Source organism: Entelurus aequoreus, linkage group LG08 (assembly GCF_033978785.1).
Source record: "Entelurus aequoreus isolate RoL-2023_Sb linkage group LG08, RoL_Eaeq_v1.1, whole genome shotgun sequence".
Lineage (NCBI taxonomy): Eukaryota > Metazoa > Chordata > Actinopteri > Syngnathiformes > Syngnathidae > Entelurus > Entelurus aequoreus.
In genome coordinates, this window is record NC_084738.1 from 4,747,669 (window position 1) to 4,763,196 (window position 15,528).

Consider the following 15,528-nt stretch of genomic DNA (forward strand, 5'->3'; position numbering starts at 1 on the left):
TGTAACTCTAAGACAGGGGTGTCCAACATTTGTGACTGACTGTGTGTGTGTGTGTGTGTGTGTGTGTGTGTGTGTGTGTGTGTGTGTGTGTGTGTGTGTGTGTGTGTGTGTGTGTGTGTGTGTGTGTGTGTGTGTGTGTGTCTGTGTGTGTGTGTGTGTGTGTGTGTGTGTGTGTGTGTGTGTGTGTGTGTGTGTGTGTGTGTGTGTGTGTGTGTGTGTGTGTGTGTGTGTGTGTGTGTGTGTGTGTGTTTATAGTCAAGGTTTCTGTGGTTTATCCGTTATGCAGTGCTCAATACCGGGGCAGAGCGGTCAGGAAAAAATACAGAGGCTATTTCTTTCCTGCAAGCCTGTTTCGAAAGGTTTCCCTGCTCTTCAGGGGATTTTATTTATTATTCATTAATAAAATCCCCTGAAGAGCAGGGAAACCTGTAGGGATGAAATAGCCTCTGTATTTTTCCTGCCATAACCTACATGTGTATGTGTGTGTGTGTGTGTGTGTGTGTGTGTGTGTGTGTGTGTGTGTGTGTGTGTGTGTGTGTGTGTGTGTGTGTGTGTGTGTGTGTGTGTGTGTGTGTGTGTGTGTGTGTGTGTGTGTGTGTATACATACATGCATTCACACACATATACTGTATATGTATATATATTATATTTGTGTATATATGGATGTGTATATATATATATATACACACACACATATATATATATATATATATATATATACTGTATGTATACACATATATATATATATATATATATATATATATATATATATATATATATATATATATATATATATATATATATATATATATATATATATATATATATAAGGGCTGCAGCAACTAATCGATTAAATCAATTACACACAATATACACACACACATATATATATATATATATATATATATACTGTATGTATACACATATATATATATATATATATATATATATATATATATATATATATATATATATATATATATATATATATATATATATATATATATATATATATATAAGGGCTGCAGCAACTAATCGATTAAATCAATTAAAATCGATTATAAAAATAGTTGCCGATTTAGTCATCGATTCGTTGGATCTATGCTATGCGCATGCGCAGAGGCTTTTAAAAAAATAAAAAAATAAAAAAAAACTTTTTTTTTTTTATTTTATTTTTTTTTAAATAAACCTTTATTTATAAACTGCAACATGTACAAACAGCTGAGAAACAATAATCAAAATAATTATGGTGCCAGTATGCTGGTTTTTTTTCAATAAAATACTGGAAAGGATAGAAATTTAGTTTGTCTCATTTATCCGATTATTAATCGATTAATCGAAGTAATAATCGACAGATTAATCGATTATCAAATTAATCGTTAGTTGCAGCCCTAATATATATATATATATATACATATATATATATATATATATATATATATATATATATACATACATATATATATATATACATATATACACATACATATATACACATACATATATATATATATATATATATATATATATATATATATATATATATATATATATATATATACATACATATATATATATATATACATATATACACATACATATATACACATACATATATATATATATATATATATATATATATATATATATATATATATATATATATATATATATATATATATATATATATATATATATATATATATATATATATATATATAGCCTTTGCATATATATGTGTACATATTACAATAATATGATGGCTATGTATAATTATATATTAATAATTATGAGAATTGACTATTAAAAGTATGTGAAAGTTCAACTCCTCCCTATTTTCCTTCGTGACAACCTCCTTAAAGCTTTGTAATCAATCAGAAATATCAGGCAGCTAAAATGCGTCAAACATGGATAATTGCGGGGAGAGGGTTTTTTTGGAATTTTCCCATCATGCCTTGCAATGGCTTTATATGGGTGTCATTTAGAATTTTTAATGGTGGTTGGCTGTTTGTTTGTTTTTTTTTATATTATCCACAAAGTTCAGTGAGCAGGTTGTCTTATGTGTGACCATTTGCGTGGACTTTTTGTGCTGGTTGAATTTTTCTTCTTCACCATGACTAGGGAAGGTTGTTTGGATCGGGTCCTGTACGTTGACAAATAAGTACTTGCCAACCCGCCACAGATATTTAAGTTTAATGTGTAAACCCCCTACCCGGCCAGTGTGCTTGATTAACTCGGTCTCGCGGCTCAAATTGAAGGCGCCGGACGGGCCACAATTTGCCCGCGGGCCGTAGTTTGGACACCCCTGCTCTGAGATGTAATTAGTTCATGTGTGCACTTGTCGCCCTCCCACTCAAGGACCCCACAAGATCAAATTCATCCCCGAGATGGTGGGCCCCATCCTGGAGATGACGCTGGTACCGGAGATCGAATTACGCAAGGCCACCATTCCCATCTTCTTTGACATGATGCAGTGCGAGTTCCACTTCACATGCAGCTTCCAGCGGGTGCGTCCTCCTCTATTACTACTACTACTGCAATAAAATGGCAGTGAGACACAGGGAGGTGGGGGGGGGGTGCATATATTGGCTGAGAGCTAACATGCAGACTTAATGGCAAACAGTGGGCGTTACTGCGGGAATGTGGGGAATAATAAACGCAGCGCGGGGACCACACAGACGCACACACAAAATAAAGTAAAACGCTCTGTAGCCGCAAGCTTGCTTGTAATTCTGCAAATCTCATTTTGTATTTTGTTGTGCCGCGATTAGCAACAGTGGCGCTGAGAGGAACTTAATGCTACGCCTCGTTATGGGATAAAACCGAGCTTTTCTGCATCAGGGGGAATCCTGTTTGGCTGCACATGTTCTGCGCGTGGGCGCCTATAAATGGCACCGTGCTCGTTACCTCCGCCAAGGCGTCATTTAGGGTTCCTTTTACACTTCCATCTCAGATATTTTTTATCTTGGAGGAGACTGAGGGCTGAGTGCTGCAGATAAGTAGAGATGTTGTCATGTCTGCAGACATGTGCCAATGTCAATTCCATCAGAGGTTGTTTTTATGCCCCAAATAGTTTTACCCTAAAGGAGACTGAGGGCTGCAAGAAAACGTAGCGCTCCAGCTAAGTGAATGTGCAGACATGTACTATTTTTAAAAAGTTTGCTCTCTTAAATGGCACCATGCTTGTTACCTCTACCAAGGCGTCTTTTAGAGTTGTTTTTACGCTTCTATCGCAGATAATTGTATCTTGGAGGAGACTGAGGGCTGTAAGATAACGGAGTGCTGCAGATAAGTAGAGATGTTGTCATGTCTGCAGACATGTGCCAATGTCAATTCCATCAGAGGTTGTTTTTATGCTTCCCACCCCCCCAAATAGTTTTACCCTAAAGGAGACTGAGGGCTGCAAGAAAACGGAGCGCTCCAGCTAAGTGAATGTGCAGCCATGTACATTTTTTAAATATGGGCTCCCTTAAATGGCACCATGCTTGTTACCTCTACCAAGGCGTTATTTAGGGTTCCTTATACGCTTCTATCTCAGATATTTAGATATTTTTTTTCCTGGAGGAGACTGAGGGCCATAAGATAACGGAGTGCTGTAGATAAGTAGAGATTTTTTGTCATGTCTGCAGAAATGTGCCAATGTCAATTCCATCAAAGGTTGTTTTTATGCCCCCAATAGTTTTACCCTAAAGGAGACTGAGGGCTGCAAGAAAACGTAGCACTCCAGCTCAGCGGAGAATGTGCAGCCATGTACATTTTTTAAAAGTTGGCTCATTTAAATGGCACCATGCTTGTTACCTCTACCAAGGCGTCTTTTAGAGTTGTTTTTACGCTTCTATCGTAGATAATTGTATCTTGGAGGAGACTGAGGGCTGTAAGGTAACGGAGTGCTGCAGATAAGTAGAGATGTTGTCATGTCTGCAGACATGTGTCAATGTCAATTCCATCAGAGGTTGTTTTTATGCTTCCCACCCCCCAATAGTTTTACCCTAAAGGAGACTGAGGGCTGCAAGAAAAAGGAGCTCTCCAGCTAAGTGAATGTGCACACATGTACATTTTTGAAATGTGGGCTCCCTTAAATGGCACCATGCTTGTTACCTCTACCAAGGCGTCTTTTAGAGTTGTTTTTACGCTTCTATCGCAGATAATTTTATCTTGGAGGAGACTGAGGGCCGTAAGACAACAAGAGTGCCGCAGAAAAGAAGAGATTCTGTGATGTGTGCAGCCATGTCTCGATGTCACTTCTACCAAGGGTTGTTTTATGCTTTTCCCTCGTAGTAGTCTAGATCATTTTATCCAAGAGGAGATTAAGGGCTGCAGGAAAGCAGTACTGCAGCTAAATGGAGAATATGCAACCATGTAGATTTTCCAAGCGTAGGGTCCCTTAAATGGCACCAAGCTTGTAACCTCCACCAAGGCGTCATTTAGAGTTGTTTATACACTTCTATCTCAAATAATTTTATCTTGGAGGAGACTGAGGGCCGTATGAAAACTGAGGGCCGTATGAAAACGGAGTGCCGCAGAAAAGAAGAGACTCTGTGATGTGTGCAGCCGTGTGTCGATGTCACTTCTAGCAAGGATTGTTTTTTGCTTTTCTCTAGTAGTACTTTAGATCATTTTATCCAAGAGGAGATTAAGGGCTGCAGGAAAACAGAGCACTGCAGCTAACTGGAGAATATGCAGCCATGTACATCTTCTAAGCGTAGGGTTCCTTAAATGGCACCATGCTTGTTATTGTTACCTCGACCAGGGTGTCTTAGAGGGTTGTTTTTACACTTCTTCCTCTGATAATTTTATCTTAGAGGAGACTGAGGGCCGTAAGATAACAACATTGTCACAGAAAAGAAGAGACTCTGCAATGTGTGTAGCCATTTGTCGATGTCGCTTCTTGCAAGGGTTGTTTTATGCTTTTCCCTTGATAGTTTAGATAATTTTATCCAAGAGGAGATTAAGGGCTGCAGGAAAACAGAGCACTGCAGCTAACTGGAGAATATGCAGCCATGTACATCTTCTAAGCGTAGGGTTCCTTAAATGGCACCATGCTTGTAACCTTTACCAAGGTGTGTTGTAGAGTTGTTTGTACGCTTTTATCTCAGATAATTTTATCTTAGAGGAGACTGAGGGCCGTATGAGACTGCTATGCTATCACGTTGGCTACGTAGCTAGGTTAGCTTCTATTTTTTTTAGCTTCGCCAAGCTGAATATTATTAATCGTGTATTTACATGTTCATGGTTTAATAGTATTTTTGATCTTCTGTCTATCCATCCAGTCAGGGTTTTTATTTATTTAGTTTCTATCTGCATTTGAGACTGATGCTATCACGTTGGCTACGTAGCTAGGTTAGCTTCTATTTTTTTTAGCTTCGCAAAGCTGAATATTATTAATCGTGTATTTACATGTTCATGATTTAATAGTATTTTTGATCTTCTGTCTATCCATCTAGTCAGGGTTTTTTATTTATTTAGTTTCTATCTGCATTTGAGACTGCTATGCTATCACGTTGGCTACGTAGCTAGGTTAGCTTCTATTTTTTTAGCTTCGCAAAGCTGAATATTATTAATCGTGTATTTACATGTTCATGATTTAATAGTATTTTTTATCTTCTGTCTATCCATCCAGTCAGGGTTTTTTATTTATTTAGTTTCTATCTGCATTTGAGACTGATGCTATCAAGTTGGCTACGTAGCTAGGTTAGCTTCTATTTTTTTAGCTTCGCAAAGCTGAATATTATTAATCGTGTATTTACATGTTCATGGTTTAATAGTATTTTTGATCTTCTGTCTATCCATCCAGTCAGGGTTTTTTTTAATTTAGTTTCTATCTGCATTTGAGACTGCTATGATATCACGTTGGCTACGTAGCTAGGTTAGCTTCTATTTTTTTTAGCTTCGCCAAGCTGAATATTATTAATCGTGTATTTACATGTTCATGGTTTAATAGTATTTTTGATCTTCTGTCTATCCATCCAGTCAGGGTTTTTTTTAATTTAGTTTCTATCTGCATTTGAGACAGATGCTATCACGTTGGCCACGTAGCTAGGTTAGCTTCTATTTTTTTAGCTTCGCCAAGCTGAATATTATTAATCGTGTATTTACATGTTCATGGTTTAATAGTATTATTGATCTTCTGTCTATCCATCCAGTCAGGGTTTTTTTTTATTTAGTTTCTATCTGCATTTGAGACTGCTATGATATCACGTTGGCTACATAGCTAGGTTAGCTTCTATTTTTTTTAGCTTCGCAAAGCTGAATATTATTAATCGTGTATTTACATGTTCATGGTTTAATAGTATTTTTGATCTTCTGTCTATCCATCCAGTCAGGGTTTTTTTTTTATTAGTTTCTATCTGCATTTGAGACTGATGCTATCACGTTGTTTTATCAGCGAGCAAAAGTTGCGAACTTTATCGTCGATTTTCTCTACTAAATCCTTTCAGCAAAAATATGGCAATATCGCGAAATGATCAAGTATGACACATAGAATAGATCTGCTATCCCCGTTTAAATAAAAAAAATTCATTTCAGTAGGCCTTTAAGAACCCAAGGCTGATTATTTGTGTGATTGCAGTTCGAGAACGAGATCATCACCAAGCTGGATCACGAAGTGGAGGGCGGCCGCGGGGACGAGCAGTACAAAGTTCTCTTCCAGAAGATGTAAGCTGATGGCGCTCGTCGCCCCAGTGGGGGAAAAAAGAAGCTTCTAACAGTCATCTCTCGCCAGTTTACTGGAGCACTGCAGGAAGCACAAGTACTTGGCCAAAACCGGCGAGAACTTTGTGGGCCTGGTGGTGCGTCTCCTGGAGAGGCTGCTGGACTACCGCACCATCATGCACGACGAGAACAAGGAGAACCGCATGAGCTGCACCGTCAACGTGCTGGTGAGTCCAAAACACACTTTTTGTTTGCTTGGTCGGAGGTCAGATGATGTCATTGACGTGACGCCTCTTGGAGGTGTGTCGGGCTTCTTATCACGTCCAAAACTGCCACCCAACCTCATTTCCCAAGAGACAGGCTCCGATGGTGCCGAGTGTCAGAATCCGTGAGTTTTAGGTCTAACTGTACAAAAAGAGCTACAGAGCTAGCATAAAACGTTAGCATGCTTACATTAAAATGCTAATAATTAGCATGTGTGCTAACGACGGCGTGCTAACAGTTAGCATGTGTCACATACCAAGTAACACGGCTGTAGGGTGTATGGCTGCAGAAATAGAGAAAAAAGTGTAAAATTAGATGAAAAAGTTAGCATGCTTAAGTTAGCTTGCTAGCATGCTAACAGGTAAAAAGTGTCACATACCAAGTTATATGACTCTAGGTTAAACGGCGGCAAAACCAGCTCAGAAAGCTAACACTTTAATGTTAGCATGCTAACGTGAACATGCTAACAGTTAGCATGTGTCACATACACACCATGTAATATATGACTGTAAGCTGTGTAAAAAAAATAAAAATAATGAAAAGTTAGCACTTTAATGTTAGCATGCTAGCATGCTAAAATTAGCACGCTAACAGGCAAAAAGTGTCACACACCAAGTTATGTGACTCTAGGTTAAACGGCGGCAAAACCAGCTCAAAAAGCTAGCACTTTAATGTTAGCATGCTAACGTGAACATGCTAACAGTTAGCATGTGTCACATACATACCAAGTAATATATGACTGTAAGCTGTGTATTTTAAAAAAACAAAAAGTTGGCACTTTAATGTTAACGTGGTAGCATGCTACAGTTAGCACGCTAACAGGTAAAAAGTGTCACATACCAAGTTATATGACTCTAGGTTAAACGGCGGCAAAACCAGCTCAAAAAGCTAGCACTTTAATGTTAGCATGCTAACAGTTAGCATGTGTCACATACATACCAAGTAATATATGACTGTAAGCTGTGTATTTTTTTTAAAAAACAACGAAAAGTTAGTGCTTTAATATTAGCGTGGTAGCATGCTAAAGTTAGCACGCTAACAGGTAAAAAGTGTCACATACCAAGTTATGACTCGAGGTTAAACGGCGGTAAAACCAGCTCAAAAAGCTAGCACTTTAATGTTAGCATGTTAGCGTGATCATGCTAACAGTTAGCATCTGTCACATACATACCAAGTAATATATGACTGTAAGCTTTGTATTTAAAAAAACAAATAAAAAACGAAAAGTTAGCACTTTATTGTTAGCGTGCTAGCATGCTAAAGTTAGCACGCTAACAGGTAAAAAGTGTCACATACCAAGTTATATGACTCGAGGGTAAACATTTGCCGAATTAGCTCAAAAAGCTAAAAAATGCTCTGCTTTACATCGGCACAGTACCTGCTGGAATTAGTTTCCCCACAATGGGAGTGTTGCTGGTTACTGGGGTTGAATCCCCACCTTCTACCAACCTAGTCACGTCCGTTGTGTCCTTGAGCAAGACACTTCACCCTTGCTCCTGATGGGTCGTGGTTAGGGCCTTGCATGGCAGCTCCCTCCATCAGTGTGTGAATGTGGAAATAGTGTCAAAGCGCTTTGGGTACGTTGAAGGTAGAAAAGTGCTATACGAGTATAACCCGTTTACTATTTAATGGACTTTCAAGCTTCATAAAAAGTACAGGTGCTTTTTAATGGACCGTGTCTCTCTTTGTCCTCGCAGAACTTTTACAAGGAGATCGACAGAGAGGAGATGTACATCAGGTAACAACTTCCTGGCGTGCACTTACTTATTACAAGTAGTTACAATATTTCATTTGGAGAGTTGAAGTGTGTGTGTGTGTGTGTGTGTGTGTGTGTGTGTGTGTGTGTGTGTGTGTGTGTGTGTGTGTGTGTGTGTGCGTGCGCGTGCGTGCGTGCGTGTGTGTGTGCGTGTGTGCGTGCGTGTGTGTGTGTGCGTGTTCTGGCAATGCTTGCTTAATGGGGACATCACTCTGTTTACATCAGGGGTCACCAACCTTTTTGAAAGCAAGAGCTACTTCTTGGGTAGTGATTAATGCGAAGGGCTACCAGTTTGATACACACTTCAATAAATTGCCAGTATTGCACGCACGACATAGATGTTTTTTCAACTTTATTTTGTAATTTGCGATTGCAGCTGTTCACATTCACTCACAATCACGCATACGTCCACACGGAAGTAATACAAATAACGATTTTCAAAACAAAAGCAGCACCGTTGTATTGCACACTTGACATAGATACTTTTTAAAATGTATTTTGTAATTTATAATTGGCCTCACGCGGGCCGGACAGGGACGCACAAAGGGCCGGATGTGACCCGCGGGCCGCAGAATGCCCAGGTCTGGTTTACACAGTCACCTTTAGGGGACCTCTGACGGTATGGGACAAAAAAACAGGTCCCCTAAAGCAGTGGTCCCCAACCACCGGGCCACGGCCCGGTACCGGCCGCACAAGAAATATATATATATATATATATATATATATATATATATATATATATATATATATATATATATATATATATATATATATATATATATATATATATATATATATATATATATATATATATATTTTTTTTTAAATTAAATCCACATAAAAAACACAAGATACACTTACAATTAGTGCACCAACCCAAAAAACCTCCCTCCCCCATTTACACTCATTCACACAAAAGGGTTGTTTCTTTCTGTTATTAATATTCTGGTTCCTACATTATATATCAATATATATCAATACAGTCTGCAAGGGATACAGTCCGTAAGCACACATGATTGTGCGTGCTGCTGCTCCACTAATAGTACTAACCTTTAAAGGCCTACTGAAACCCACTACTACCGACCACGCAGTCTGATAGTTTATACATCAATGATGAAATCTTAACATTATAACACATGCCAATACGGCCGGGTTAACTTATAAAGTGACATTTTAAATTTGCCGCTAAACTTCCGGTTCGAAACGCCTCTGAGGATGACGTATGCGCGTGACGTAGCCCGGCGAACACGGGTATGCCTTCCACATTGAAGCCAATACGAAAAAGCTCTGTTTTCATTTCATAATTCCACAGTATTCTGGACATCTGTGTTCGTGAATCTGTTTCAATCATGTTCATTGCATTATGGAGAAGGAAGCCGAGCAAGCAAAGAAGAAAGTTGTCGGTGCGAAATGGACGTATTTTTCGAACGTAGTCAGCCACAACAGTACACAGCCGGCGCTTCTTTGTTTACATTCCCGAAAGATGCAGTCAAGATGGAAGAACTCGGATAACAGAGACTCTAACCAGGAGGACTTTTGATTTGGATACACAGACGCCTGTAGAGAACTGGGACAACACAGACTCTTACCAGGATTACTTTGATTTGGATGACAAAGACGCAGACGTGCTACTGTGAGTATGCAGCTTTGGCTTTTTTTTGCGTATGTACGTAACTTTTTTAAAATATATAAGCTTTATGAACCTTGGGTTAGGTGAACGGTCTTTTGGGCTGAGTGATTGTGTGTGTTGATCATGTGTTTGAATTGTATTGGCGTGTTCTATGGAGCTAGGAGCTAGCAGAGGAGCTAGGAGCTAGCATAACACGTACCGTACCGTACGTGCGCGTCACGTACGTAACTTTTTAAAAATATATAAGCTTTATGAACCTTGGGTTAGGTGAACGGTCTTTTGGGCTGAGTGATTGTGTGTGTTGATCAGGTGTTTGAATTGTATTGGCGTGTTCTATGGAGCTAGGAGCTAGCAGAGGAGCTAGGAGCTAGCATAACAAACACGCAGGTGTTATTATGCAGGATTAATTTGTGGCATATTAAATATAAGCCTGGTTGTGTTGTGGCTAATAGAGTATATATATGTCTTGTGTTTATTTACTGTTGTAGTCATTCCCAGCTGAATATCAGGTACCGTGAGTATGCAGCCTTGGCTGCTAAACATTCGATAACTTGACCGTATGTGCGTGTCACGTACGTAACTTTTTAAAAATATATAAGCTTTATGAACCTTGGGTTAGGTGAACGGTCTTTTGGGCTGAGTGATTGTGTGTGTTGATCAGGTGTTTGAATTGTATTGGCGTGTTCTATGGAGGTAGGAGCTAGCAGAGGAGCTAGGAGCTAGCATAACAAACACGTAGGTGTTTTTATGCAGGATTAATTTGTGGCATATTAAATATAAGCCTGGTTGTGTTGTGGCTAATAGAGTATATATATGTCTTGTGTTTATTTACTATTGTAGTCATTCCCAGCTGAATATCAGGTCACCCCCGCCTCTCACAGCATCTTCCCTATCTGAATAGCTTCAACTCCCCACTAGTCCTTCACTTGCACTTTACTCATCCACAAATCTTTCATCCTCGCTCAAATTAATGGGGAAATTGTCGCTTTCTCGGTCCGAATCTCTCTCACTTCATGCGGCCATCATTGTAAACAATAGGGAACTTTGCGTATATGTTCAACTGACTACGTCACGCTACTTCCGGTAGGTGCAAGCCTTTTTTTTATCAGATACCAAAAGTTGCAATCTTTATCGTCGTTGTTCTATACTAAATCCTTTCAGCAAAAATATGGCAATATCGCGAAATGATCAAGTATGACACATAGAATAGATCTGCTATCCCCGTTTAAATAAAAAAAATTCATTTCAGTAGGCCTTTAACAGTTCATTTTACTCATTTTCATTCATTACTAGTTTCTATGTAACTGTTTTTATATTGTTGTACTTTCTTTTTTATTCAAGAAAATGTTTTTAATTTATTTATCTTATTTTACTAATTTTTTTAAAAAGTACCTTATCTTCACCATACCTGGTTGTCCAAATTAGGCATAATAATGTGTTAATTCCACGACTGCATATATCGGTTGATATCGGTATCGGTTGATATCGGTATCTGTAATTAAAGAGTTGGACAATATCGGAATATCGGATATCGGCAAAAAGCCATTATCGGACATCCCTAATATATATATATATATATATATATAATAAGGCAGTATTAATAAATATAAATGTTTAATTGGGTTTCAATAAATGTTGTAAAAACAAGTTAATAAATAAATGGACAAGTAAAGAAAAAAGTAGCACTGTCAAACGATTACATTTTTAATCGATTGCATTTTGATTAATCTCAATTGTTTTGCAATACTTTTTTGGTGTGTATAATTAAAATCAACATTAAAGATATCTTAATATTTTAACACAAATAAAATTGTATTGTCAGGATGTCACACAATACATTTTAAAAAATGTTTTACTTGAATGTTTTCTAGGGATGTCCAATAATATCGGCAGATATTATCGGCCGATAAATGCGTTAAAATGTAATATCGGGAATTATCGGTATCGTTTTTTTTATTATCTGTATCGTTTTTTGTTTGTTTTTTATTTATTTTTTAAAATTTTTTTTATTAAATCAACATAAAAAACACAAGATACACTTACAATTAGTGCACCAACCCAAAAAACCTCCCTCCCCCCATTTACACTCATTCACACAAAAGGGTTGTTTCTTTCTGTTATCAATATTCTGCTTCCTACATTATATATCAATATATATCAATACAGTCTGCAAGGGATACAGTCCGTAAGCACACATGATTGTGCGTGCTGCTGCTCCACTAATAGTACTAACTTTTAACAGTTAATTTTACTCATTTTTATTCATTACTAGTTTCTATGTAACTGTTTTTATATTGTTGTACTTTCTTTTTTATTCAAGAAAATGTTTTTAATTTATTTATCTTATTTTACTAATTTTTTAAAAAAGTACCTTATCTTCACCATACCTGGTTGTCCAAATTAGGCATAATAATGTGTTAATTCCACGACTGCATATATCGGTTGATATCGGTATCAGTTGATATCAGTATCGGTAATTAAAGAGTTGGACAATATCGGAATATCGGATATCGGCAAAAAGCCATTATCGGACATCCCTAATATATATATATATATATATATATATATATAATAAGGCAGTATTAATAAATATAAATGTTTCATTGGGTTTCAATAAATGTTGTAAAAACAAGTTAATAAATAAATGGACAAGTAAAGAAAAAAGTAGCACTGTCGAACGATTACATTTTTAATCGATTGCATTTTGATTAATCTCAATTGTTTTGCAATACATTTTTGGTGTGTATAATTAAAATCAACATTAAAGATATCTTAATATTTTAACACAAATAAAATTGTATTGTCAGGATGTCACACAATACATTTTAAAAAATGTTTTACTTGAATGTTTTCTAGGGATGTCCGAAAATATCGGCAGGCCGATATTATCGGCCGATAAATGCGTTAAAATGTAATATCGAAAATTATCGGTATCAGTTTTTTATTATCTGTATCTGGTTTTTTTGGGGTTTTTTTGGTTTTTTTTTATTAAATCCACATAAAAAACACAAGATACACTTACAATTAGTGCACCAACCCAAAAAACCTCCCTCCCCCATTTACACTCATTCACACAAAAGGGTTGTTTCTTTCTGTTATCAATATTCTGCTTCCTACATTATATATCAATATATATCAATACAGTCTGCAAGGGATACAGTCCGTAAGCACACATGATTGTGCGTGCTGCTGCTCCACTAATAGTACTAACTTTTAACAGTTAATTTTACTCATTTTTATTCATTACTAGTTTCTATGTAACTGTTTTTATATTGTTGTACTTTCTTTTTTATTCAAGAAAATGTTTTTAATTTATTTATCTTATTTTACTAATTTTTTAAAAAAGTACCTTATCTTCACCATACCTGGTTGTCCAAATTAGGCATAATAATGTGTTAATTCCACGACTGCATATATCGGTTGATATCGGTATCAGTTGATATCAGTATCGGTAATTAAAGAGTTGGACAATATCGGAATATCGGATATCGGCAAAAAGCCATTATCGGACATCCCTAATATATATATATATATATATATATATATATAATAAGGCAGTATTAATAAATATAAATGTTTCATTGGGTTTCAATAAATGTTGTAAAAACAAGTTAATAAATAAATGGACAAGTAAAGAAAAAAGTAGCACTGTCGAACGATTACATTTTTAATCGATTGCATTTTGATTAATCTCAATTGTTTTGCAATACATTTTTGGTGTGTATAATTAAAATCAACATTAAAGATATCTTAATATTTTAACACAAATAAAATTGTATTGTCAGGATGTCACACAATACATTTTAAAAAATGTTTTACTTGAATGTTTTCTAGGGATGTCCGAAAATATCGGCAGGCCGATATTATCGGCCGATAAATGCGTTAAAATGTAATATCGAAAATTATCGGTATCAGTTTTTTATTATCTGTATCTGGTTTTTTTGGGGTTTTTTTGGTTTTTTTTTATTAAATCCACATAAAAAACACAAGATACACTTACAATTAGTGCACCAACCCAAAAAACCTCCCTCCCCCATTTACACTCATTCACACAAAAGGGTTGTTTCTTTCTGTTATTAATATTCTGCTTCCTACATTATATATCAATATATATCAATACAGTCTGCAAGGGATACAGTCCGTAAGCATTAGGGATGTCCGATAATGGGTTTTTGCCGATATCCGATATTCTGATATTGTCCAACTCTTTAATTACCGATACCGATATCAACCGATACTGATATCAACCGATATATGCAGTCGTGGAATTAACACATTATTATGCCTAATTTGGACAACCAGGTATGGTGAAGATAAGGTACTTTTTTTTAAAAATTAGTAAAATAAGATAAATAAATTAAAAACATTTTGTTGAATAAAAAAGAAAGTACAACAATATAAAAACAGTTACATAGAAACTAGTAATGAATGAAAATTAGTAAAATTAACTGTTAAAGGTTAGTACTATTAGTGGAGCAGCAGCACGCACAATCATGTGTGCTTACGGACTGTATCCCTTGCAGACTGTATTGATATATATTGATATATAATGTAGGAAGCAGAATATTAATAACAGAAAGAAACAACCTTTTTGTGTGAATGAGTGTAAATGGGGGAGGGAGGTTTTTTGGGTTGGTGCACTAATTGTAAGTGTATCTTGTGTTTTTTATGTTGATTTAATTAAAAAAAACAAAAAAAACGATACCGATAATAAAAAAAACGATTCCGATAATTTCCGATATTACATTTTAACGCATATATCGGCCGATAATATCGGCAGGCCGATATTATCGGGCATCTCTAGTAAGCACACATGATTGTATTTTTTTATGACAAAAAATGGGACCATTTTTCAAGCGTTGACCGGTCCGCAGTTACAAAAAGGTTGGGGACCACTGCCTTAGGATGACATTTTCATACAGCATGATTATAAAACATTATTACCTTAAAGTAAGATTCACATTCAGAATGTTCCATCCTTCTATATATGCTAGTTGGAGTTGCAGACAACTTCATTACTGCTAAATAGCAGTTTTCAGTCATGTCACAGAAGATGCAGGATTTGCTTGAACATTTAAGTGGTGAAACTTCCTACAAGAGGACAGCTGTAGTGCTGTATTCTGACCATCATGTCATATTTACTTTGATTTTTTTTAAATGGTCCTCAGTAGTCACGTACAAATTTGTATGAATTATGCAAAATTATTTCAATTTGTTCCCCATGAAC

At 36.4% G+C, this 15,528-nt stretch overlaps 1 protein-coding gene across 1 annotated transcript in view; it reads left to right on the plus strand.

Moving 5' to 3' along the window:
• dock1 (dedicator of cytokinesis 1) overlaps positions 1 to 15,528 on the plus strand; it is a 483,186-nt gene that overhangs the window by 375,770 nt on the left and 91,888 nt on the right. The window contains exons 33-36 of the mRNA XM_062055356.1: positions 2,359 to 2,507; positions 6,569 to 6,654; positions 6,722 to 6,878; positions 8,613 to 8,653. Coding sequence (XP_061911340.1) covers positions 2,359 to 2,507; positions 6,569 to 6,654; positions 6,722 to 6,878; positions 8,613 to 8,653 — 433 coding nt within the window. The remainder of the gene's footprint in view (positions 1 to 2,358; positions 2,508 to 6,568; positions 6,655 to 6,721; positions 6,879 to 8,612; positions 8,654 to 15,528) is intronic.